General features: G+C 36.8%; 1 protein-coding gene across 1 annotated transcript in view; it reads right to left on the bottom strand.

Annotated features, from left to right (window-relative positions):
• LOC114065519 (piezo-type mechanosensitive ion channel component 2-like) overlaps window positions 1-26,049 on the bottom strand; it is a gene marked incomplete at its 3' end in the record, with an annotated part of 140,878 nt that overhangs the window by 26,201 nt on the left and 88,628 nt on the right. The window contains exon 3 of the mRNA XM_027899497.1: window positions 8,207-8,332. Within this exon, the coding sequence (XP_027755298.1) occupies window positions 8,207-8,332 (126 nt within the window). The remainder of the gene's footprint in view (window positions 1-8,206; window positions 8,333-26,049) is intronic.

The following is a 26,049-nucleotide window of genomic DNA, read 5'->3' as shown; positions in this document are numbered from 1 at the left end:
CACCACTCTACAACTAGTCTAGCTAAATGTCTAAACTAAATTTGTTCTACATTTGCTGTAATGGACATCACAAGCTTAGACAATGTTGAGTTTAACATATACATCCCCTCAATGAAAGGTTATTCTGGTTCTTCAGTGCTATGGCTGGTTGTTTCATCCTATAAAAACTTTGCTATACTATATTCCACTGTTTTCCTTGAAATATGAGTTCATTTCTGAACCTTCTTCTCTTGATGCTTGTACAGACACCACACAAGAAAAACCTGACAACTTTGGTGATAACAGAATGAACTTCTCTGAGACATTTAAAGGCATTATTTTTACTCAGAATTTGGACAAAGTTATAATCCTTGAGCTGACAGACAAAAATATGATTAAAATGCAGATGTTCTGCAAGACAATGCTCACTCTTAATGGAATAAAGGTTTGCTTCTAAACATACATTTTAAGATCAAGATAAGCTTACAGATTACATCCATTCTAGATTCAACTACAACAGTCCAAGGTAACTACTGAAGAAAGTAAACACTTCAGTTAACAAATTAAAAAAAAAAAAATGCAGGTAAGAGATCAAAAGAAGGGCTCAGGTTTGAGGCAGAATGTTGAAATATAGATTTCACTAAGTAAAAAAGGAAGCATATGATACACATAGAATGACAGAATGGAGGTGACTTAAGATCTTCTAAATTTGCAGCTAAACTGGTTGTCTGGAAAGCACCTTGAGCACTTCCCTGGTCAGTGGGAAATGGATGTGTTACTAGGGGAGAAGGAGCTGCTTTGCCTGGGACGCAAGTTCTTCAGCACTCTTGAATGCAGATAACTCTCAGCTTTGATTTTGGAAAGCAAAAGCATTCGAGAGGACATAGTGACTTTTCCAGGATTAAAATGAAATGTTTACTCTGCTATGACTTCTGCTCAACAGTAGAAGCTTCTTATAGTAAACTTACTGGGTTTTTTTAATGCCATTTGGATTAAATGAAGTAACATTTTTGAAATTAAACTGTCACAATTATCAAGACAATTAATGGTTGGGAAATCATCAGAATATTTGTTTCATAACATAATGTTTCAAATTTCCAATATTTTCAAAATATTTGTTTTCAAGGTTGTCTCTCATGAAATGATGTGTCAAAACAGGTGAAAAGAGCCCTAAGATACAGACTCCAGGCATGAGCTGGGCCAGTAAGTCATGGTATTTGAAAGACCTGCATGCATCTGACACACAACTTTGAAACAGAAATATGAAATTCTGTAAGAAATCTTTTAATCTTGTTCCCCTTTATAAGTAAAAACAGCATCTGAATTTCCAGAGGGTTAATAAATCCACAAGAAATACAGCAGCCTTTACCAATGTAATACTTTTCAAAACCGTCATAACCCTAAAAGCATACTCAAGAGGGTATAAAAGACATGAAACTTCACTAAGTATATAGGAAAGAGTAATTATTCATTCCTATGAAAGTTCAGCTGCAGTCTTCAGTCTGAACTTTCAATACATGGTGAAACATAATTTATTTGTACTGGGTATTGCTGCTTCCTAATATAACCCAAAACCTCAGGGACATGCTGGTAGTAATGCAAACACAGGATGGTCTTTTAAGCCAAGAAATCATTTCAAAATTTATCTCAAGTAGAAAGTTATTATGATTCCACAATGGTGGCATGCATTTGTTTGACATTCACCATGGCATACCGGGGACAGAGAATTATCTGAATTTCGTTCCCATGATCTAACAGAGAAGCTATCTAAGCAACTTGGTGCTTTAAATCTTTTCTCCCTTTTTCTTCACATAACCAAACTAAACACAGTAAACAAATGCAAAGATTCATAGAAATTCTTTGGAAGGATTTTAAGATCTCTATTTCAACTCTATTGGTTCTATTATTTGATGTATAAGAAAAATATCCAGAAATAACCTTAAATGCTCTTTTTTTGGTATTCTAACAAACTTTGACTACAAACTTAATTGGTGAGTAGTTTAGCTATTCTAAGTTGCCTTTCTCAATGGACAAAATTACTGTTCTGGAAGAACAAGCATTTAAGTAGATCCATTTGCAGAAATCAAGGTAGTATGGCAGTCAGCAGAAAATAAAAAATTGATGTACATAACTACAATGAAGAGAAAAAAAAAACAGAAGACTGTTACAGAGTGTATACTTACAGAGTATTATGATGAGGAACAACTGCACTGATTTATTGGAAGTAAAGTTTAAAATTAACATTGTGGAAAACACTCCTGTTGGTGGTAATGCCATTTTTAAAGATGTTTAGAACTAGTACTAGGAAAGAACTATAGCATCCATACTAAGGAATGCAACTCTCTATTATCTTGTGATCTAATTTTCAACTGCCTATCTCAAAGATTCTGTACTCAAAAGTTGTTACCTAAACTAATAATCAGAATTTTATTACCTCAGAAGTACAACTTAATAATGAAATTGCATTACTGCATGAATACTGCTACATTTCAAAATCAGAATCGGTGTTATATGGATACATCATCAGTGAAACCAGACTGACTACCTAGCTCTTCACGGCTAAAGAAGATTAGCCCAGCTAACTCTTTCTGTATTTATTCTTTTCCTTTCTATATAAACTCTGATTTGAAAAAGAAACTATCTGGGAGGTATCCAATGTTAGTTCCACACACTGAGGTTGTGGCTAATCAGAAATCTTTCATTAAGCTAAATAAGGGCTACTAAAACCAAAATTTTCAGTGTCAGGCAGTACTCACAAGGCTCTCAAGAAACAAGAACCTTCAGTTGGCCAAACATTTTTAAACACCTCTGTCAATACATCAACATAATTTAGAGAATGCTGTAGCATTTTGTAGTCATCCTGAAAGAGAAGGTATATGATCTCTAAAGGAGAAAGGGGCTGAAAAAAAAACAAACCAAAGAAGTTAAACATTCCAGGACTTATCCTGAGTACTATCTATCAGCTGATTTTGAATAACATAATTCCAAGATAATAGTGGAGTATTTTGAAATGAGCCTGAAATTCTACATGCCTGCTTTGCATTTGCAGATGGCTCAAATAAATCTGCTTCTATATGTAAAAGATAAAGGGATATTTGTTCTTCGTTTCCAAAATGAAACTACAACTCTATAAGGTTTAAGAGGTAATAGTTTGTATCACACCCCTAATTTAAACATTTTTCAAGTGTTTATATTACCAAAATGAAAATATTTTCAGAGGCTTTAATACAGCAGTGTGAAAAGAAAAGCTAAAACCAGAAAATGATCTTTTGATTCAGAAGTTGGCATTTGAAAAGACTGAGAAAAACTAACCTACAGAATTTGAAGACAAAGTTACCACCCCCCTCATCCATTTCCGAAACTGTCAGGAGCTAGATTATTAACAGAATTAAGTTAAAACATTTCTGAGGTGGAAATTATGGACTTGTAGAATCAACTAATTTTCCTGCAGGATGAAAGCAAGTGATGGAATAAAAGAACACATGAAATTTCCCATGCTTTATCATAGTAAAAATAACCAATTCCATATTCACCAAAATAATTTTTTTCCTTTCTGCTATTGTAATTTTTTTTACTTTCCTCTTTTTACTCAGCCTAGAAATTAACTCACCAAGAGTGCACATTTACCTTATTCACACTTCATTTACATGAGGGCAGTATATAGAATAGAACTATTTATTTAATTTTGAAGGGACTTACAATGATAGTCTATTTCAACTCTTAGACAACTTTAGGGCTGACTAAAAGTTAAAGCATGTTGTTAAGGGCACTGTCTAAATGCTTCTGACAGGCTACCAGGCTTGGGCACAATCACCTGTCTAGGAAGGCTCTTCCAGATTTTGAGTATCCCTTTGCTAATGAAATGCTTCCTAATGTCCAATCTGAACTTTCTCTGATGGGCATAGTTCTGAATTATACCCAAGCATCCTGTCATTGGATCTCAGGGAGAAGAGATCAGCACCTCACGCTCCACTTCCCCTCCTCAGAAAGCTGCAGAGTGACATGATTGCCCCTCAGCCTCCTTTTCTCCAAACTAGACAAACCCAGTGTTCTCAGCTACTCTTCATAGGACGTTCCTTCCAGCCCTTTCACCAGTTTTGTTGTCTTCCTCAAGTACCTGAACATTTATCTTTAGTTGTGGGGCCCAGAGCTACAGAGTGGTCAAACTGAGGCCTCACCAACACTTCTGTTGACCAGCTGGTCGTGCTATGTCTGGTGCTCCGCAGGATGGGGTTTGCCCTCTTAGCTGCCAGAGCACCCTGTTGGCTCCTTTTGAGCCTGCTGCCAAACTGTTAACACCCCTAGACGTCACTTTCTGCAGGGCTGTTCTCCAGCCACTTCTCGTCTAGGTTATACTTGTGCCCAGCATTATTCCATCCTAGGTGCAGAAACTTGTTAAATTTCATCCCAGTAATCAGAGTCCATTGCTGCAATCTGTCTATATCCCACTGTAAGGCAGCTTGTCATAAACAACACCTCCCACTGTGGTATTGTCAGTATCAAACTTGCTAATGTTGCACTCAACTCCTGCATCCAGATCGTTCATAAATATGAGAAACAGAACTGGCCATAGAATTGATCCCTGAGGAGCACCACTGGTGACCCACTGACAGCCAAATGTAGCCTCATTCACCACAACCCTTTGAGCCTTGCCCTTCAGGCAGTTCCTCACCCAAGCACATCTTGAACACACTCATCCCACAGCTGAACAACTTGTCCAGAAGGATTCTGTGAAGGACAATATCAAAAGCCTTACTAAAATCCAGGAAAAATACATCCACCACCTTCCCTTCATCCACTGGGCAGGTGACCTTATCATAGACGGATATCAAACTAGTTAAACAGGACTTTCCCTTCGTGAATCTGTGTGGACTGTGCCTGATGAATGCATTGACCTTTAAATGCCTTTCAGTAGTACCCAGTATAACCTTCTTCAAACTTTCTTCAGGAAATGAGGTTAGAATAACAGGCCTGCAGGTTCCTGGGTCTTCCTTCATGCCCTTTTTGTAAATTGTAATAACACTGTCCAGCTTCCAGTCAACAAGGACCTCCCCACACTCTCATGACCTTTGGTAGATAATCAAAAGGGGTTCTGCCATAACATCCACCAGCTCCTTCAGTACTCCATGGTTTAATTTATTTAAACTGGTGAAGACACTATAATTCCATCAAAATAAAAACACAGATTAAATTTAAAGGAAAAACCAAACACTTTAGTATATCCAAACCTCCTTAAAGGTGTATTTGCAGGTGGTTCCTATAAGAGGAACCACTAGCAAATGAAGAGATAGAATTCAGAACAATCTTGATAAATAAAACCATTTTGGAAAAAAAAGGGAAAACAAACTTTCACTACACTGGAAAAATACTCACCTACAAAAATATGGGATTGAAAAAAGTGGTCTGTTCCGGAGAAAAGGAATTGTGGGTTTCAGTGAAACAAAAATAAAGTGTGAGACAATATTACCATTGTAAAAAGTACCATATAATAATGCATAAATAGGGAGTTTGACTTGCAGACACTTTGGTAATTTTTATATTTCAGTATATGCCAGCAAATTCTCAGCTGAAATACTGCCTTGCTTTGGGCACTGAACTTCAAGAAATATCTGGAACCCTTGGAGAAAACAGAATTAAACCCACAATGATAAGACTAATATCCTTCCTGGAAAACATGATGCATAAAGAAAGTTTGAAGAGACTGAGGTTGTGTAAAAAGAGAATGAGAGCAGAGTACATATGATGGATATGACTGCGGCCTTCAAATACATAACAGATAACCATAAAGACTAAGGGAAAGTTTTTCTTTATTTCCACATCATGCTGAAAGATGCAGACAAGGTATTTTGACTAATGGGAAAAAAATTTCCTTATGATAAGCATCAGAAAAGACTTTAGCTGTAAAAAATGTGTTATTAATAGTTGATCCGGGTCTGGATAGGGAAACAGAAAACTCCAGTCTTCCAGTCTACACTTTTGAACTTCTAATTGAGTAAAAAGAGTTGGGTAAACACTAACAGCCAAGTCTAAAATGAAGGGATGATAACACTGTGCAGATGCTATGGGCAAAGTGTTGTCGTTTCTCCAGCCATGGCTTAGCACACAGCTGCAACCAGTTTTGCAAAGCACTATTCATATAGCTGGGGCACAGGAAATACAGTGGGGCTGTGCCACCAAAGAGTTACAAGCAGAAGGGCTACCAAAGTACTTTTGGGAATGGGAATTCTGTTTTTCCTCACCCACACAGTACCATCTATGTTCTGCTGCCATTTAATGACAAAAATTGATCTTCCTGCCTGATCTACCAAATGCCTTGGCCTTTTCCATCCCCTACATTCACAAAGGGCTTTATACATTCTTTACCTTCTCCTTCAGTACCTTAGGGGTCCAGCATCCATAATGCCAGTATCACATGCCCTTCCTTATTAGCTTCACCCGAAGCTCATAGACTATAGCCATACCAGAAAACTAAATGGTGCCAGTTTACCCTCCAAACGTTCTGGCACTGAAATTCAACAGCCAAATTTTTCGTGTTGTAAAGTTAACAAAAATATCAAAACAACTTCGGTCAGTTAACCTTCGCTCCCAAATAACTCAGGCACAGTTTGGGAGTTCCTTTGGGCCAAATAACATCCCCAAAAGGCGACTTCGCACCACACTCTGTGCCCAGGAGGCAAAGAGAGCTTAATGGTGAGGGTGTGGGCATCTCATTTCAACTGGTTTCAATGTCAGAGAGCAATCTGGGGCACATTTAATGTACTCCTACAGCTATACCCATTGTCCTGTGGGGCCCCAAGTACGAAAATCATTATTAATGGCAGCTAGAATATAAACCGTTGCACTCGACAACTGTGAATAAACAGACACAAATAGTACATTTTATCCTGAAGAGTGGACTCTTCAGGATGAAATAATTATTTTAATTCCCACTGTAGACCCCAGTCCCCACCATAAAAGGAGGAAAAATTCAGTGGTTCCATCTCTGTCTTGGACAGTTAGGAACTCTCTACTCATACAAATGGTGTCTAGATGATGCAATTACTCCAGTCTAAGTAAAAATTACATCTTCATAGTCATAAGAATACTAAACACATATAGGAAAACAACTCATCCAGTTCACTCAATGAATGATGGACATTTAATTAAAAAAAAAATATTTTTAGACTGTGAAGGCCTGATTTGAACAACAAAGCCCAAGATATTCCAGTTAAAACTGGTATTTCATTAACACAATTATGCCTTTTATTTTAAGAAATTAAAAAAGTTAGAGGTGAAACTGTAATGCTTACTCCAAGTTTCCTTAGGATTTTGTTACTTTAAGTCAAATGCTTAACTTCACATAAGGTTTCTTGTGTTGAATTGTAGTACAACTGTTTACTCAAGTGGCAGCAGCATACTTCGTGAAAAATTAAATGGACATTTATCAAAGGTAAGTTGACAGGTTTAAATGTTAAATGTAAGCACTGTAAGACAAGTACAAATAGTTTCTACCTGGAGGTTACATATCTAAATCACTGGATAGATATTTTAATTAACTTCTGCACAATGAAGAATGTTTGCTTTCAGAATTATTGAACAACATTTCCTGAGAGAGGAAGATACAAAATGTCATGCAATATGTTTTCAAGTAGAGCTAGCATATAAATGAAAATTTGAAAATCCTTCTTCCCATACAGCACAGGTAAGAAAGGGATGAACACTCTTTAGAAATATAAATTTTACAGTCAAGATTTAAAGTTAAAAGAAATGAAAAACTTCAAAGAGTTACACCAGAGAGAGGCATAATACACGGATAGAGGGGATTTCATTACTATATCTCATTTTAATCTTAGTCCACTGGATTATGATCTAATAACACAAACACGTAGCTACCTCATGTTCTGAGGTGATTTTGAGAAAGCCTAAAAAATGAAGACATACAATAGTCAGTGGTAAACTCAAAGAAACTGCATCTCTTGTGTGAACAAAGTACTTATATATATATATATATATATATATATATATATATATGTCATAGTTATATATACATTTATATTGTTTCTAAAACCCATCTAGTCTTCTTGCCCTGCTAGCAGTAACTCTTAAGGTTAAAAACTGGATAACAGAAGCAAGCTGCAAACCCACAGGAGCACAATGCTAAGTGCCTTCTCATCAACCCTTCACCTTTCAAACCACTGAAGCATTTGGACGTTTAAAATGCTAATAAAAACTAAAATGTTTTACTCACAGTTAAAACCAGGTTCAATAGTTTTTCCAGCTTCAAGACTGTTTATTGTAATCTGAAAGACGATGTGCAGCAGCAGAAATGATAGACTGGTGAAACACAGAGATTTTAATAATCGTCCTGTATGCCCTAAAAGACAAAGTATACATACATATAATTGGTGAATTTCCAAACATTATTTAAAGGTTTTCAGTATAAAACCAGTAAAAATATCCTGACCAGGGATATTTCTACAAGTCAGTTCCACATTATTCATGATTGTCCTTTATGGTCAAAATTATGGCAAAAATCATACTTAAATTATAGTTTATTTAAGTATACTTTACTCACAAACAGCAATGACTGCTATTAACAACAGTCTCTTTGAGTACACTTTAATCACAAACAGCAATGACTGCATTTACCAATATTTCCTTTTCTTTTTTTTTTTAATTAAGAAAAAGAAAGTTTCTCAAGTCTCTAGATAGCCATTTTAGATCAATAATATTAACAATGTCATAATGTTTATCACCACATTATCTGGTACAAAGACAAAATATGAATGATTCTTCTCCTTTTGGGAAAATAAAAACCTGTTAATGTAATTACACTTTACAAAACAAATTACATGGGAGGGGGTATAACAATACACAAACCTCAGTTTGGCTCAGGAGTACAGACTTATTTTCGTTGAATGCTTTGCTTTGTGTCAACTGCCCTCTTTACCTTCCTTCAGAAGTTTTGAAAATAGTTTCCAGTATACACTGAAGAATCTGTTGCCAGACACATTTGGTCATAGCTTCTCTATGATTTGCTGAATATATATTCAAAAGCTAATGAAAATGTTTGACAAAGATTTAGAAATGTCTTATAAATCCTCTAGGAAACACTCAGCTTAATCACAGGCAGCCAAACTTCCAAGGTATGCATAAATAAATTATTAGAATTGCAGGAAATATGCATCTTCAAGACAAAGTTGAATTGCTGATAAAACACAACATTAAATATCACCCTACCTAACCTATCTGCAGTAAAAGTTCTATCTCCAAAGTATTTTACACTAGATTTTACAGCACCTGCTTTGTACATTTAAGGGTAATTTTTTTAATTTATGGGTTAAAAACCAGCACTGTTGGAATTCTTATCCAAGGCTATAAGTAAAGCTAGAGTTATGGATGGAAAAAGAGTATACCTGTGAAATGTTCAATCTACATGGAGCCTGTTTTGTTCCTACTTATTTTGCAAGTGTCTGATATGAGCAACTGTTAGAAAGAACATGATGGTTCGCATTCTGTATCTAGCCAATAAATCAGCTTCTTGCTTATATTTGTTATAATTCAAGAATGTCTTCAATGGCCTGAAGGGTAGTTTATAAAGCAAAGAATCAAATAAACACGATTCAACAATTTTAGAAAGTAGTAGACTATCTCATGCCATCAGACTCAAAACTCTTATTATATGATCACTATCTTGACTGCAAATTTTGAATACCAAATGCCTTTAATAAACTTCCCTTTTTTAATACAGTAAACAGTTCAAAGAAAATTAAAAATGGCAAGAATGTGCCCATGAGCTTCTGTGATCTGAAAAGGAAGATACATTCAGTAGATACATGCCTTGTGTGACCTATTCACTAATCACCAGAGTCCACACAGAAAGAAGACAACCTGGGTGGCAGAGCATTAAATTAAAAAGACTGGATATTAAATTCCTTGGGTAATTTTTTGTTCTTTTTCTGTACAAGCTGGATTAGTGTCCTGGCTTAGGGCAATATCAAAGTTCTGTAGAAGCATAAATAAGTAAATAGGTCATATTATTAAAAACATTAGAAGAATGAATACATGACAAGCTACCTGTTACTAAATAATATGTCAGATTTTATGTCATATCTGATGCAATCCAAGGACTGCTATATTTTATATTTTTTTTGCAAATTTCAATATTTGATGGTTTGCTTCTTCATTACTAGATCCCATGCTCGTAGTATTACAAGAGATGTATGTTCAGAATATAAGTGAACTAAAAATCACCTATCACAAAGCCGGAGACACTTTGACAACACAAATTCCATGGTCTTAACATCTGTGTAAAAAATGTATAGATTTTAAAGTCAACCTGGTGATTTATGAAGTTCTGAGTCACAAACTCTCCTCAGTCCTCAGGAGTTAACAATTCAATAGATATCAAGCACTGAATTTTTCATACAGAAGTGAATTTGAAAGTTTTTTTGATAGAATTGCCTTAGTCAACCTTCAAAGGAGAAAAACTGCAATACAGTTAGTCAATGCACGTTCAGTTCACAAACTTCATGTTTCCACATAAAATAAAACTACTGAAAACCTTGGGTACATCTTTCAGTATTTCAATTTTTCAGTTGTCATATCTCTCCAAAATATATCTCAGTTTTAGACTTAATTTTTTAAAGTTTGAAAGCAAACATGTTTGAATCTAGATTGAACAAAGCATTTCCTTAAAAAGCCTTAACTTTTGCAATTGTACTCCTTTTAAGAAATGTAGAAAATGCTGAAAATGTATTTCTTGAAATGCTGAAATGTTGAAAAAAGGTCTCTTTCACAAGGTAGGGAAAATTTTAGAAGACTATAAACACTCATCACAGTAAATAGTCTCTCAGTTTACTGGTAAATATGGCAGGGTAAACAGACAGCTGGAAGGTAGGTAGGTATGTTCAGTGCAGGTTACAGCATTCCTCAAGGGCTATTCCCTTCATGGCTATCAATGGAACAGGACCACCACCAGATCCTACTGAGCAAGAGCCCTTTACCTTCACCACATTCATCTGTGCCAGCAGAAAGTAGACACAAAAAATATCTGAAGAAAAGTAAGAAATACTAAGTTTTGGAGAGACATCAACAACCTGGGAGAAATGGAAGTGCTATAATTGGTGAATTACTGGATACTTAATTTACGCCAAGAAAGAAGTGATGATTTGGATAAGAGATGAGTTTCAGAGTTTAGATAAACCCATTTGACCATATTTTTACTTAAATTTTTCTCTTTCTTCTGGAAACTTAGTTCTAAATGACACAAAGAAAAAAATTACCTGTATGTATAGGGAACTGAGAGGGAGAGAAAAGAGACAGCTAAGATTAAACTCCTGAAATAAAACAGAGCTTCTTACGTGAAGAAAGATTTTTGTCATCCTTCTTTAATTTGTACTTATTCTAGTTCAGTCACAATGTTACAATTCTTTTTGTAACTTACAAAGTTGTGACTCATAATGTTACAACTCACTTGCTAAAACATACTTTAACTGTTCAGTTGCCCCAGAATGAAAGTCCTTGGGGACATGAATGGAAGCTGACTGTCACATAGAGGAAGAAATATATATTGCTCAGAAACCTGTGTGGACAGAAGAGACATGCAAGAGAACATTGCCTCAGCTGACACCTAAACTCACAATATACTGATTCCTTAATTTCTGTCTTAGATGTATAGACTTGCCTATACCCATCAAGACTGAAATAAGAAAAATCTCACGGCAAAACACCTCAGTTTGTAGCTTGAATACTTCATTCTGATTTTACTCCTCCACTAGCAAAATGGGGAGGATGGACAGGACAGAGCAGATTTGTCTCATAACTGGCCTGAAGAACTAAGAAAAGTGGGTTTGCTTTCAGATGCCACTTCAGGTGTCATTCCTAATTGGTACCAGTGGGACCAAAACCTGGCATCTGGCTTTAGAAATGTACTCATGTCTCAGAAACACACAGGGAGGCTGCTCCAGCCTCTTTGTCCCTTCAGAAAACTCCTGGCAAAGGGCTTTGTCCCCTCTGATCAAGCCTGCAGGAAGCCAGACAGGATGTAAATGCTTCATTACCCTCCTTTCTTTAGCTCAGGTGCAACATTAAACTGGACTCAAGAGGGCCAAAAGCTTTTCACACGTGGCAGAGGAATCTATTTCTTATTTTTCAAAGGTAATCCAGCCAAGAGCCAGATTAGTAATGGCATGTACCCCCAGCCACAGGCATGTAAACTCAGTACAACTATTTTAACGAGTTCTAATAGGGCTGCTGCCTCCAACACACACATGCACCTCTTGACTGCCTACATCGTGATTGTACACAAAGGTGAAGCCTGCTGCTCACATAATTTCCAGCAATGATGAAACGATGAAAAACAGTACATCCATGGTCAGACAGGCAGTCCTGTGATCTTTTCTGCTACCCCTTTCCCTAAAACAGTAAGAGTATGACAGAATTTAATTTATTTGTACACCTAGAACTTCGTCAGAGCTTTTGCCAAAAGGATGTGCTTACAGGACATGGAATAGCTGAATGGCCAGTAGTCACTGAGACCTGCTTTAAAATCACATATATTAGCTCTTACAATATAAACTGAGCATGAGCCTTGGGCTATTACAAAGATCATACCATACCATACCATATCTTCAGTTGCTTGCAAGGTACATTTTCATTCCACACTACTTGTTTTTCTTATTTGGATCTATTTATGATGCATGACAAGGAATTGGTTGTCTTCAACAAAGTTAATAATACTACTAACAATTTATTCTGATTTTTTAATAAGTAGTATCAAGCATCTATATGCAAAGGTGATAAGTTCAAAGGGTCAGTATCCATTCTGCACACCACAATGACATCAGGAAAGGGAAAATCAAGGAGGAAAATAATTTCTAAAAATTAATTGAAGACTGTTTAGTATTTCAACAAATCATCACCATCATATATATGTATGCTGAACAGACTTCACCTAAAGATTTAAGTCTTTGGATGTCTAATTCAAAGTTCTTATTACTTTGCACGGGGATTTTTTAAAAAATGTAACCTTAAGGTTGTGTTTTCTGATGTAAGTTGGTTTTGGGACAATTCTAACATATCTTTTAGCCTAATACTGTAGTCGAAACTGTTGCAACACTCTTCTTTAACAGTTATGCTTGTGAATTTTTTTACACATCACTTTTTATTCAGATCACAGTAGATGAAATACCAAAGCACAAGTCATTTTTCACATAATCTTTGATAGCATACAGTGAGTGCTAAATAATAATGTGCATTTATCTCCTGAACTAGTGACACTTCAGTTAATAAAGATACTCTATTACAGCCATTGAGGATTTTTTTTTTTTTAATAAACCTCTTCGTCAGAAAGTGACAAATATAAAAGTAAAGAGCTCTGTGGGCAATAAATTTCTGCAGCATAGAATGGGTCAGTCCCACAGAATTTGTTTCAGCTAGAATTTTAAAATCTTAACTTCCTGACATTCCATCAGGGTCCAGAGACCTTAATCTCCTGCTCCATGGCTCCAAATAGGAGTCTGTCAACATCATCTGTACTATAGCTTGAGGCACCTTGGGGTGGGAAGCTAAGAAAAAAATTACTTAAAAATACACGTCCTTTGTAAAAATCTGGAAGTTTGGGGGTCATCTGATCTGCAAAGAAAAAAAAAACTAAAAGAGATCCATATAAAAGAGATCCTACCTTTGGTCAGCTCTGTTTTAAGTGCCTCAAGATATCGCAACTAACGTAACTGACACAACTTACTGACATAAATGCAAGGAAAGAGTTCCAATTTGAAGCTGGCTTTTGCCAAAGGCTCAGAGGTGACAGAGTTGGTTCCAGCTGATAATCAGAAAAACATCGTCACTGAGTCAACTATGAATATTGGCCACTTTGGTCACAAGTGTCAAATGTACATTCACACATTTAGACATATACTCAGTGGAAAGTTTATAAGCATGAAATAAACACTGATATGTCCCTCTTCCATTTGACCGGAAAACTTTGTATTTCAGTGTGGGCATTCAGCAACACTGAAGAATACGGGCCAGTCCCCTTTCCTGAATTCATCAGTACTATTGTACACTAATTGACACTAACTCAGCAGGACAGGTCCTGATAACCATGGAAGATGAAGAAAGGATTCAAATGACTTCTAAATTCAGTTGAGATTTCCAGACGAGTATAGGGTTACATTTGAAAGGCACAAAGCAATTTAGCCCTGTCCAAGAAAGCACTTAAACACCTGAATATTTTTGAGCACATGCACAGGGACTGAAGAGCTTTCAGTGATGCATAAAAGCTTCATAAAATAAAGCTGACTTCTTCACTGCTAGGGTATTAATACTTGATGTGAGCCAGTCTTAAAGCAAACAGCTTGCAAATCAGTGGAAGTAAAATCTTTTTAGAAACCTCTACACCATCCACTGTTCAAATCAGTGCTCTGTGGAGGCTAATTTTCTCTTTTTCTCCTTACAATGTGTAATTATGTCCAAATGTGGAGGGTAGGCATAATCTAGTTGTTTTCAATGCCTCTCTTCCACATGCACTTTTGGAGGAGGAGAGAGAGAGACAGTGCCCTCCAGTTTCAGGTTCTGTAAGAACAATGCTAAATACTTACTACCGCCAGTTATATCTATTATTAAACAACCTTTCCCAGATGTAAAATGTCCATAGTTCTACGTGCACAGTACAGCTATGCTTAGCGATTTGGCCTCTTGAGTGCTGAAACATAATGGGACAAAGCTATGAACAAGGGATAGAGGAAGGCAATTATTTGTAAGGAGTATTCTAAGAATAAAATTTGATAATGGTGTGCCTTGTACACTGTATATTGTGCAATGTCAAGGCATTGATCCACCAAGTAAAGTAACTGCATATCAGCTCCTATTCACTAAATCTTACGTGACCATCTTAAGTAGACTCAAAAAGGATAATGCTTAAATCATACTGTCAGGAATTATTTTAATGGTTAAAACAGTGCTATTGAAAGCGCTGCCATCCATCCACTGCACAGTAAGCATATTTATCAGTACATCTATATTTAGTTTAATAGAAAATGCATTAATATTTTCCCCTCCAAAGAGTATCTTGTATTTCAAAATCATCTTCTATCCAGAGGATCTGAGCTTACTAAAGTCTTAAAAGTGGGCAGACATCATCACTGCAAAAATACAAAACCATTTGGTTTACCCACTGTATTTCCATCAGCAAGACAAAAATAGAGAGCAATTAACTAATGCCATGATCTGTTCTGTACCTACCCAGGCCCAAACCTGAAAACGTGTATCCACAAACAACAGTTCAAGACTTCATGCTGTCATTTTTGGTTATGTTTAAATCTCTGGGCTTAAAGAGTCATATTGAAAGCCAGACCACAGAAGTACAAGTTTTAGATTCCAAACTTCCAGAAAAATTTCCCAATATTTGAACAGTTTTGTCCAAGTTTTCCTGAATGTGTCCCCTATTGCCATGTATTGTCAAATGTCACAATTCACAACTGTGATCAATACAAAAACTTTCTAATACATTTACAAAAAAGCCATAATTCCTTAATTTCAAGCAACTCTCTGTACTATATTGTAATCCTCTGCATTTCAAATTGTACTGTTTCTCAGATGACAGACCCATGAGAATTTGTGACAGTTTATCACAAAATATGTCATTACCTGAAAATTTTACATGACTTTTAAAAACAGAGTAAGATACATTGTTCAAGGCTATGTATCTGCACAAAAAAAAAAAAAAAAAAAAAAAAAAAAAAAAAAAAAAAAAAAAAAAAAAAAAAAAAAAAAAAAAAAAAAAAAAAAAAAAAAAAAAAAAAAAAAAAAAGCACATTCATTTATACTCTTTTATACACTTATTTATTTCCTTATATTTCTCTTTCTGCTCCTCTCTCTATTTAAAATACTACAGCGCTCTAGGAAGGAAAAAATGTCAGTCTAGAGATAGACACTTACTTTGCAGGAGTGCCAACCAGACTTGAGTAAACATAGTGAAAAATTCTATGTGTAATTAAAAAAAAATTATTTAGAAATGAAAACATTAAAAGTGCTGCACAGCATAATAAATGTCTCCTTACTTTAGCTTCTTGCAGGATTTCCTATTTTTCCTAGAAGTTTTCATGCCCAGAATACTACTAAAACTGAGCTATATCCTCTGCATCAATAGACAATGCCATCGTTCAAGCTGGTCATAATCTCTGACTTGCGAGTTTACACAGGCAATTTACCCATTTTGTTAACAAAACATTTTGTCAGACAAGACTCAGAACTTAACCGCTCATTTTTTTTTTCCAGATGATACTCGTAAGCTTTCAAAGCAAATAACAGCTACTTGATGTCTGCTTCATAATTTGACAGGTGGCTGTACCAAGTTAAACACAGGAATTAAACATCATCTCAGATACTAACGTGTATGAACACTGAGGAATTTTAAGCCAGAACTACTCTTTTACAAGAGGGTTTAAGGCTGTTAATACAGAATTACATTTACTTCCCTTGAGGAGACAGGCTCTCCATGTTTGTCACTGAAAGACAATATTTATTTTGAATTCAAATTAAGTCGGTCATTTTTGTCAGTAAGAAGCAGTGCTTGCAACCTAGTTTCCTCATTCCTGTCACAGCCATAAAGAGAAGGTAACTATCCAGTACTAAATTCCTTCAACAACAGAGAGTCCAAGTACATCCCAAGTAACGGGAGATGACAGCAGGTCATGTGCTACAATGCTGAACTACATTTTCAAAAAATCTTTACTTACTAGTAGGTGAATAATTTTCTCCCTTGAATACCTACCCACGTCTTCATAAGCAGTAAACAAATGTGATGCAGGGCAGAGTGAGAGAGGAAGGCTAGAAGACTAATACAGATATGGCAAAACCAAACCCTACATCATGATGTTTTCACAAGGGAATAAGTGTGCATAAGTACATGTACTGAACTCCCAGTGGAAGCTGTGGTATGAATTTCTACCTTTGGAAAAACTATTGCCAGAAGCTCTAGAGGCTGCTTCAGCTCAGATAGAAGTGCTGCAAGGAGTTTAACACCTTTTCAAAGAGTTTGCACCAGTATCTCTAGCACAACATAATGCAGCTCATGACCAAGCTGAAGAGCCCCTGCCCCAAAATGCATTAGCATTTCAACTTTCACTTTGCATTTCAAAAATGTTAAGCCCTCCTGTCAACACAGAGCTGAAGTAAGATATGTAAGGGCATAGCTTCATTCCCTCCCTTTACCAGAAGTGCTTAAGGGAAGTTGAAAGACAAGATGGAAAAGCAAATTACTTGTGGAAATAATTTTGTTCTAAAAGTTTCCTGGTGTTTGAAGAATATACTGTGATATCCATATGCCACATGGCCGTACTTCTCTCTGAAAAAAATAATATCACTTTCAAAACACATGTTCCAGTGGGCAAATGGAAGAGGACCAGAGAGCTTCTCATAAACATTAGTAGTATCTGTTCACTGAAATCAGGTGGTTTTCTAAGGAAATTAAAATATCAACTTCCCAAGAGTCTATGTTGAAAAATTCTGTAGAGAAATAGGTTACAGGAAGTAAAAGAAGAGCAGACCAATAAATTTGACTTGAATGCTTGGCAAATTGGTAAAAACTATAACACAGATGAGAATTAGTCAGATAAGAACCATATACTGAGATGTTTTACCATAGAAAATGATCATGCCCATCAGATCTTTGAAATCTTAATGGAAACGAGAGAAAATTTTAGAAGGATATTTTAGATGATGCAGCAAACTTAGTTTTCAATAAACCTCTGGCAAGTATTTCAGAAGAAAAAATTTCTGTCAAAGGCTTTACAGGAAATAATCTGTCACGGGAATGGAGGAATACGTCATCTTGGGACATACCAGTTTTGGCTGACAGTAACTTTTGATTTATCTTCTAGTCCAGTTGCAACAGGTTCGGAACAAAAATACTTTTTTTCCCCATAATGATGACAGAATTAATCTTTTTTGTTACATTCTGCCTAGTACTTATGTGTGTAATCAAATGGATGTAGATGTTCAGTTTTGGCTGGGATAGTCAGTTTTCTTCACAGTAGCTGGCACAGGTTTTGGATTTGTGCTGAAAACAATGTTGATAACACAGGGATGTTTTCATTATCCCTGAGCAGTGCTCACACAGAGTCAAGGCCTTTTCTACTTCTTACCCCACTCCACTAGCGAGGAGACTGGGAGTTCACAGGGAGCTGGGAGGTGACACAGCTGTGACAGCTGACCCCAAGTGACCACAGGGACATTCCATACCATATGGTGTCATGTTCAGCATATGGAGCTGGGGGAAAAGGAAGGCAGGATGTTTGGAGTTATGGTGTTTCTTCCCACGTCACAGTTACATGTGATGGAACCCTGCTTTCCTGAAGGTGACTGAACACCTGCCAGGCCACAGGAAGTGGTGAATGAATACCTTGTTTTGCTTTGCTTGTGCATGCAGCTTTTTGTTTTACCTTTGAAACTGTTTTTTTCTCAACCCACAAGTTTTCTCAGTTTTATACTTCTTTCTCCCCCATGCCACTATGGGGAAGAGAGTGAGTGGCTTTGTTGGGCTTAGCTGACTGCCAGGGTTAAAACACAACAGTAGTCTACAAAGATACATAAAATCTGGACAAAAAGGAACTCATCTATGCTTACAGAAACACTAGATTTCTTCAGGACAAGAAATCACAGCATTGTTCAATATTTCATAAAAGGCTTACACTAAGAGAGAGCAGTGCTCTGTGAAATGCTGATCTTCTAAGAACATCACTAATGCTTTCTTTCAAATGGTATGCAAAAGCCATTCACTGGAACATCCTGCAAACCAGGCAGAGAACATCAACTACACCTGTATTTTCACTATTATATCAACTCCATGTGTGCATACACAACAGTTCTCCCCTCGTAATCTTTCGGTATGTAAAAACATAGCTTTAATATTGCCTATCATGTTCTACGTAAATCAGACAAAGGAATTTTGCACAAATAATCCATTATTTTCAACTCCATAATGTTTACTATGAAGTTTCCCTGACAAGCTCACAGGTCAAAACCATAGATGAACCATCACATTTCTGTATGAAAATACCTATTACATTTTTTGGACAATAACTGCAGAGAGAATCAAACTGTTGTTTTTCCACTCAACTACTATTTCACATAATGGAAAAAGGTGGGCAACATTATAGTAAGCCAAGCCCATGCTAGCAAGCTGTCTTTCAGATAAGTGTACAGTTGGGTAATAAATTAACCTGATGCTCTTCCTTCCTGGGATGGTTGCTACCGTGGGTCAGGCATTTGGTGGTAACAGTCCACGTATTTCAAGGCTAAAAGATAAAATCCATACCAGGTAACGACACACTGAAATCTTACACTGCTTCTGTGAAAAATAAGAATATTTGATACTATGAATACAGGTAAGGAAAGATAAAGAATTGTGCATTAAAACACAAATCTCTGAGGAAGAAATTTACTGACTTTTTAAATTATCTCAATTTAACAAGCCCAGGACTAGAAGGGAGAACATTTCCCTTTGAATTTTCAGAATTATTTTTAAGCAGGTGGAAAAAATTCAATTTCTGAGGACACGAAAGCTCATGAGAAGGAAACTAAAAAGACAAAAGTCAACAGCAAAAAAAAACCCAACAAACCAACAGTGGAACTGACTAGTAATGTGGAGTTATCCATTATCCTACAGTCTACTGTAAAAATACTAGAAACCGTGAACATAAAAGAAGCTAAGAATGTCTGTATCTACACTTGTACAAAGCAAAAGTCCATTTTCACCAGTAATCAGTAGCAGCTGTAAACAGTTGTCTAGTGGAAGCAAACAAGAAGATTAATACTCCCTCCAAGTCTCTAATCTTTTTCAGATTGCTGGAACCAGATCTATTTGGTAAATTTCTCCTTTGTGAAATTTCCCAGCACTATTCTCAGCCATGTGAATTTTCAGCATACATATGTGTATTGCCACAGGTCAATGGCTCACTGTATTAACAACATCCTTTTGATTGGTCCCAGTTCTCACATTATGGGAAAATAGTAATTGGTCACTATCCATCCTTTCCTCATCACTCATCATTTTGTAGCTCTCAATCATACAGTCTTCCACTTGCATCTTTTCCCAGCTAGAGCTCCATCACACTTCTATGTTTCTCAGATGCTGTTGCTTGTACTTCAGTTATCCCTGTCAACCATTTGTGAACTCTTTTCCAATCCTACTTCATTCCCTTTAGGGTAGTGTGCCACTACCACTACAAAATACAGACACATTATGGCTTTATACAGCAGTACAGTGTTCCACTTCATTCCCCATTTTATTCCTTTATGTTCACATCTATTTTCTCAACATCTGCTGAGGCTCTGAACTAATGATTCCACAGATGCCTGTGTCACAAGCCTTCAATTGCATTCCTAAGAGCCAATGTCAGCTCACTGACCACTGTTTTATGTGTGATTATTTTTTCTTTTAAACTTTACCTTGATACACACTTGTCCCACAAGAACACAGGGGGTTTAAAAGGTAATCAGTGCATTTACTGACTAAAGGGATCATCTTTTTTTTTTTTTTTTCCTCAGAGATGCAGCAGAATGTATACAGGTTACCAGATGCATACCATTTTAAACATGTGATATTTATTTGGAAATTCCAACAATATTCACTAGAGGAAATACCCTTCAAATTCAGTTGGCACATTAGATACTTTCAAAGACTATAAGCTTTATCTAGTTGCTTCTGAATAAATAAATTGTGTCAGAACACAATTTATCCATTTTAGTGCCTGGAACCTATAGTAAGTAAGACCATAGGCCTAACAATGAATCAAGTTTGTCATAGACCAGCTGATTTCATCCACATGCCAAAAACCACCCGAAGGAAAGTACACGCAGTCTTTTAAGATAAATACTGGAGTTCTTCTCTATAGCCCTGTGGGATTTTATTAAGGTTTTTCAAAATAGTTATATTTCTTCACTAAGAATAACTAATTACCAAGCATTCACTACAAGACTTTGGCTAAGTAATGGTCCTGTCCAACTAGATCTTATATATCTGGCATTTTGTCCTCTGGGGTAGACATACAGGCATCAGCAGTTTCATTCTTTCACGTACAGCAGAAATTATGGGAATCCAGCAGCCAAAAGTAGTAAAACTGCTTCAGCACTGAAGCTGAACTTGGCATCTATGCTCTGCACACATGTAGTTCAATTGTTGTCCAAGAAGTGTCTCAGGATCCAAGAGGCCTCTGCAGTGGTATATGAGACATCGCTGCAATTCAGCTGGGATTTCTCACACATCTGCCTTTCTGGTAGGATTTGGAATCATTCCCTGGACAACAGTAGGGCTGGTGGGACAACAACCTCAGACAACTCTCACAAGAGGCACTAGGGAGTGGAATGGAGGATTGCACTATCTACACTTCTTTTTGTAGATGATTTTTAGAAAGAGTTGCTGCTGGAGCAATTTTAAATACTTTTACCTGTGGTAGGAAATCTAGGTGTGCAACTAGAAGGCCCATACATAGAGAGAGAGTAATAATATGAAAATGGTATGTAAGATGATGGATTGGAATATATGTACTACCATGTTTCACAGGGTGTAGTTTTAGCATTCTGCAAAGCAAGGAAGTGCAACAGAGCAGATTGCTGTTTTCATGGCCTGGATTTTTAGAGGGTTACTGATGTTGCCTTTGCAGACAAAACAGCAACAACGAAACTAACAAACAAACAAAACTCTCAAACAAACAAAGGGAATATTGAAAGGCATAAAGTGTGGAGGTTACAGAGGGTTACAGAAGGATGAAGCTATTCCTGTGCTCTTTACAGCTAGTAAAACTAGTTTCAGTTCTTTGTCACGGAGTGTGAGTTACAAGTCTTGCTTTGGAGATAAGACCAGAAAATGTATCTCTTCCATACCCCAAGATTATGCAGGAAGAGAAGCTAAGTATACCTTTAAAGACAAATTAAGTGTTTTTAATCACCCAGAAGGTTACATACACAAGAGTCAGAGATACTATGACACTGTAAAATACCAGTTCAAAGCCGCCAAAAGCCCAAAAAGTCCCTGTAATCCTGCATTTTGTTTCCTTTGTTGAATGTTGAAGGGCACTAGAGGTTTCAGTCTTCAAAAGTCTCTGGTAGCCTAAGTTTAGGTGCACAGAATACATATCTCTCCTATCTCTGCAATTCCGAGAAAAAACAATCAAAGAATTATTTTTTTCTGTCATACATGGAGATTCAAATGTGGAAGACAAGAAGAAAACTCTTATTTGGCTATGTGCCTTCTGAACGTCCACTAAGTCACTCAGATCACTGAAGTATTGTAGTGCCTAATCTGCAGTTAGCATAATTTCATTATCACTACCATTTTTATAAATATACTGAATGAAAAATTTTTTTGCTGAAAGATATTAATACATTTTTTATGATAAGGAGAGAATGACCTTTCCAATATGAAAGAAATTAAAATATACAACACATTCATTTGTATATAGATTGGCTTTACTTTTGGACAACCTCAAAAATACTGTTATGAAATAAGAAACAAAGCTTTCTTTTGAAAATTTTACGGAGACAAGAATGGACATACTCAATTTAGCAGTATGTATGTATATACATAGTTAATGTGTCCATACAAAAGAACACCACATATACTGGTCACATAAATAGATGTAAAGTGGACAATCTTTTCTTAGCTCACAGTACAGCTAATAGTCTTATTTGTATGCTAAGAGGCAACAGCAAATAAAATCCATTTTGTTATCTAAATTCAGCCTTATAACCAAACAATTGTCCTTCAACAGTTCCAGCATGGCATATTTTGTACATTGGGAAAGATTTTGCATAATATTCTACACAGTACTTTGCTACTTGTCTGTTGAGACTAAAGTAGAACAACATATTTTACAAAGAAGCAATTCAGATTCCAGCATCGTGTGTCATTTAGTGTATAATAGAGTGAAGCATCAGAAAAAAATCATACTTCTGTGAATTCTGTAGGATTATTAGAATTCAAAAAGTGTTTAACTACTAATGAAGGAAAACTGTGTATTTGATGTTATACTCCAGCATCCTAACTAAAACACCGGAGTACAGTTTAAACAAACAAGAAACCCCAATCTTACAGATCTATCCTCCTGGTATAAAACATATCTGTATTCAGTACAGGGTCAGTAGCCTAAGCTATTTTCCAGTCAGAAAAATTCAGACCTTTTCTTAGTCTACAACATACTAAAAATATTTAATATGAAGTGATGTTCACAAAGCTCGCAAAAGTGGAAGCCTGATTCTATTTTGGATTGCCAATGTTTAATAATTCAGGCTGAAATTCAAGTTGCTAAAGGAACTTTTACAACATCTGGCAGGGAGGAAGAAATGCCACTGTTCGGCTCAAAAAATCAAAAATACAACTATTTAGTTTGAACTTACCAAAGCTTAGGTATTTTCTTTATATTTTTTCCACATGGCAAAGAATTTCCATATTGGCAAATATCAACATTTTCTCATAAAAATAAAAAAAGCCTGATTTTGTTGCAGCACATACTCTCCTAAATAAATAACAGTTCACTAGGAATTTTTCACAGAAAGTTACAAAATCACAGAAAGAGAAAGGATGTTGGGGAAAAAACCAGCAACAACACACAGCATTAACAAGCAGCCTCTGAAGTGTTAGTGAGACTTTAAAGAAGCACCAAATTCGCTGATTTCATGCAAATGTAGGGTTTGTGTAATAGATGACAGCAAGTGCTGCTACAAAGGTTTCAGGGCCATTTGCTGGGGATAAACCCTGGAGCACATTCAGGGCTTTTTGCCACATGTAAGTGATGCAACCTTGCAAACACGTGCTAAAATAACCATGTTTGTGTTTATACACCACCACGGCAACATTTGATCTCTCTATATAATGGATAGTTCTCTCTCTGTAATGTATATCTCAGCACACTCGTGAGTGCAGTTACATTAGCATGACTTCAGGTTCATGTTGTCCCACACCTAAAAGCTAAGGTATTAAAACCTAAAAAATACTCCACCTTGGCCTCATTGCAGAAACACTGCACCAGGCACTCCGGCAGGGAGACACACGATCCCTGCCAGCTGCCCAGCACCGGAGAGGATGGACTAGATCAGCCCAGGCTGCCTTGGCATCCCTCGAGGGGCACACATGCCCTCCCCTGGAAGCTAGGCTCCGCTCCACTGTCAACATAAGCTGAGTTTCCAGCAGTGCAATACGGATATTTCACTCCCTGACCCTCCGCTGACGCCCAACACAAATATGGGGAGCGAGACAGCCTGCCATGACAGTAGTTGAACAGCTCTCTCGGTTTCTGCTCTCCTCAGACAGAGGGAGAAGTAGTATTCTCCTTTATTATTATACCACGTTTCCTTGTGTATGTCAACTGTTCCTTAGTTACAGAGGACTGTACTCTTTCCAGACAAAAAAAATGAATCTTCAGAAAAGGAGAAAATTTTATTTATTTTTTTAAAGCATTTTAAAAAACTCCCAGAAGGAATTAGCATTTTTATTTACAGCCTTGTCTGCTCAAATGTGAACACATTTCTATGTAGCCAACTCATGGTAGCACTTCCTAGCCATCTTGTAATGAAATTATTGTGAACATATCAGCAAGACATGATCCCACATATTTAAGCCATTACAGCAAACTTTGGCTTGGATCAAAGTACATTAGTTATTTTAATTATAGCTGAGTCAATCTCCATTAGGTATGATTAACATTTGGCCTAACTTTTCTCTGTCTCGAAGCTAAAGGAGCCTCCTTTAAAGTTTAATCTTGAACTCATGTTTTTGAGGTTTACACAATTACTACAACTCTGGTTTAACCTTTGCACTACTATTTTCTTTTTTTTAGTTAAATAAAAAGAAATCTAGCACAAGACAGGTATCAGTTTGACTGACGTATGTTTCCTAGACTGATTTAATACCTAATCAGTAACATACAGAGCATAACAGATTAAGGAATATGGTAAAAAGCTCCCATTTGCAGTATTCTGGACGTTTTCAGACACGCAAAGATCTTTACAGATACTTTTCCGAGGACTACTGACAATAATTACAGATTTGTTGCAAGATGCTACAGAAATTATGCACCTCAACCAGCAATACTCCATGCGATCTTTAAGAAAGCGTAGGTGGCTAGGAGAATTGCACTGACAGTACCAATCTCTTACTGCCACTTCAATTCTCCATAATAATTATTTTTGAGCATTTCAGTGATCACAGTTTCACACCACAGTGCTGACAAGCAATTTTTAGCTTTTTACCACTGCTGCTGATAGTAAGACAATGGTGTCAAATAATAAGCAAAAAGAGAGCACATTATTTCGGGGACAAACAAGCTGATAGGATGCCCAACAAGAGAATGACTAACCAACCCCTGAAAGAGTTCTTGGGCAAGGCTTCCCACCCACTGACAGTGCTCAGGCACCTTCTCTGGGACATCAGAGCACCCAGCTCTCTGTTCATGTTGAATGGCAACTCAGCTTCACCTTCTTGCCTTGCTTAAGTGGATTCAGATTCCGTTGTCCAGTGTACCACCATCAGAGGCTGCTGGCAGAGCCTGCCCAGGCCTAGGGGTCTGCTCACCTCCAACAGGCATTGCACAATGGTCAGAAGAACCACACAGCCCTCCATCAGAGCTCTCCTCCCTTTCCCATGCTGTAATCACTAACCTACCAGCTTTCATTGTCTTTGAACCTACCGGCTTTTGTCCTTGGGGAGCACAAGCTAAGGGACATGAATCTGCATCTTTCTTTGGTTATGGCACTGATGCCTGACAACTCAGCCTTGCCAAGTCAAACTGGGGATAGCTCACACATTATGAATTTGAGAAACTTCAGATTAGCTGGAAGCTGGTCGTAGATTTTGAGGAGCCAGTGTTTTTATTTGGACATCTAAAATGGTGCTTAGGCAGTACTAAGCACCTAATTGCTCTTGTAATTCTACCTTCTCACCCCAAACTCCTTCAGAAAGTTGTTGACCCAAGAGTGATCTTCATTTCCCAGCTACACTTATGTATGGGTAGAGCTCTGATGCACAAACTCTTCTTTGAATCCATGAGTCCTGAAGTAGCTTAGAAATTTCTAGAATTGACAGCTGGACAA

Source organism: Empidonax traillii, unplaced genomic scaffold (genome assembly GCF_003031625.1).
Source record: "Empidonax traillii isolate 1590-97213 ecotype Southwest subspecies unplaced genomic scaffold, ASM303162v1 scaffold672:size601241, whole genome shotgun sequence".
Classification (NCBI taxonomy): domain Eukaryota; kingdom Metazoa; phylum Chordata; class Aves; order Passeriformes; family Tyrannidae; genus Empidonax; species Empidonax traillii.
The sequence above is the reverse complement of the archived record's forward strand: the minus strand, read 5'-3'. Positions and strand labels throughout refer to the sequence as shown.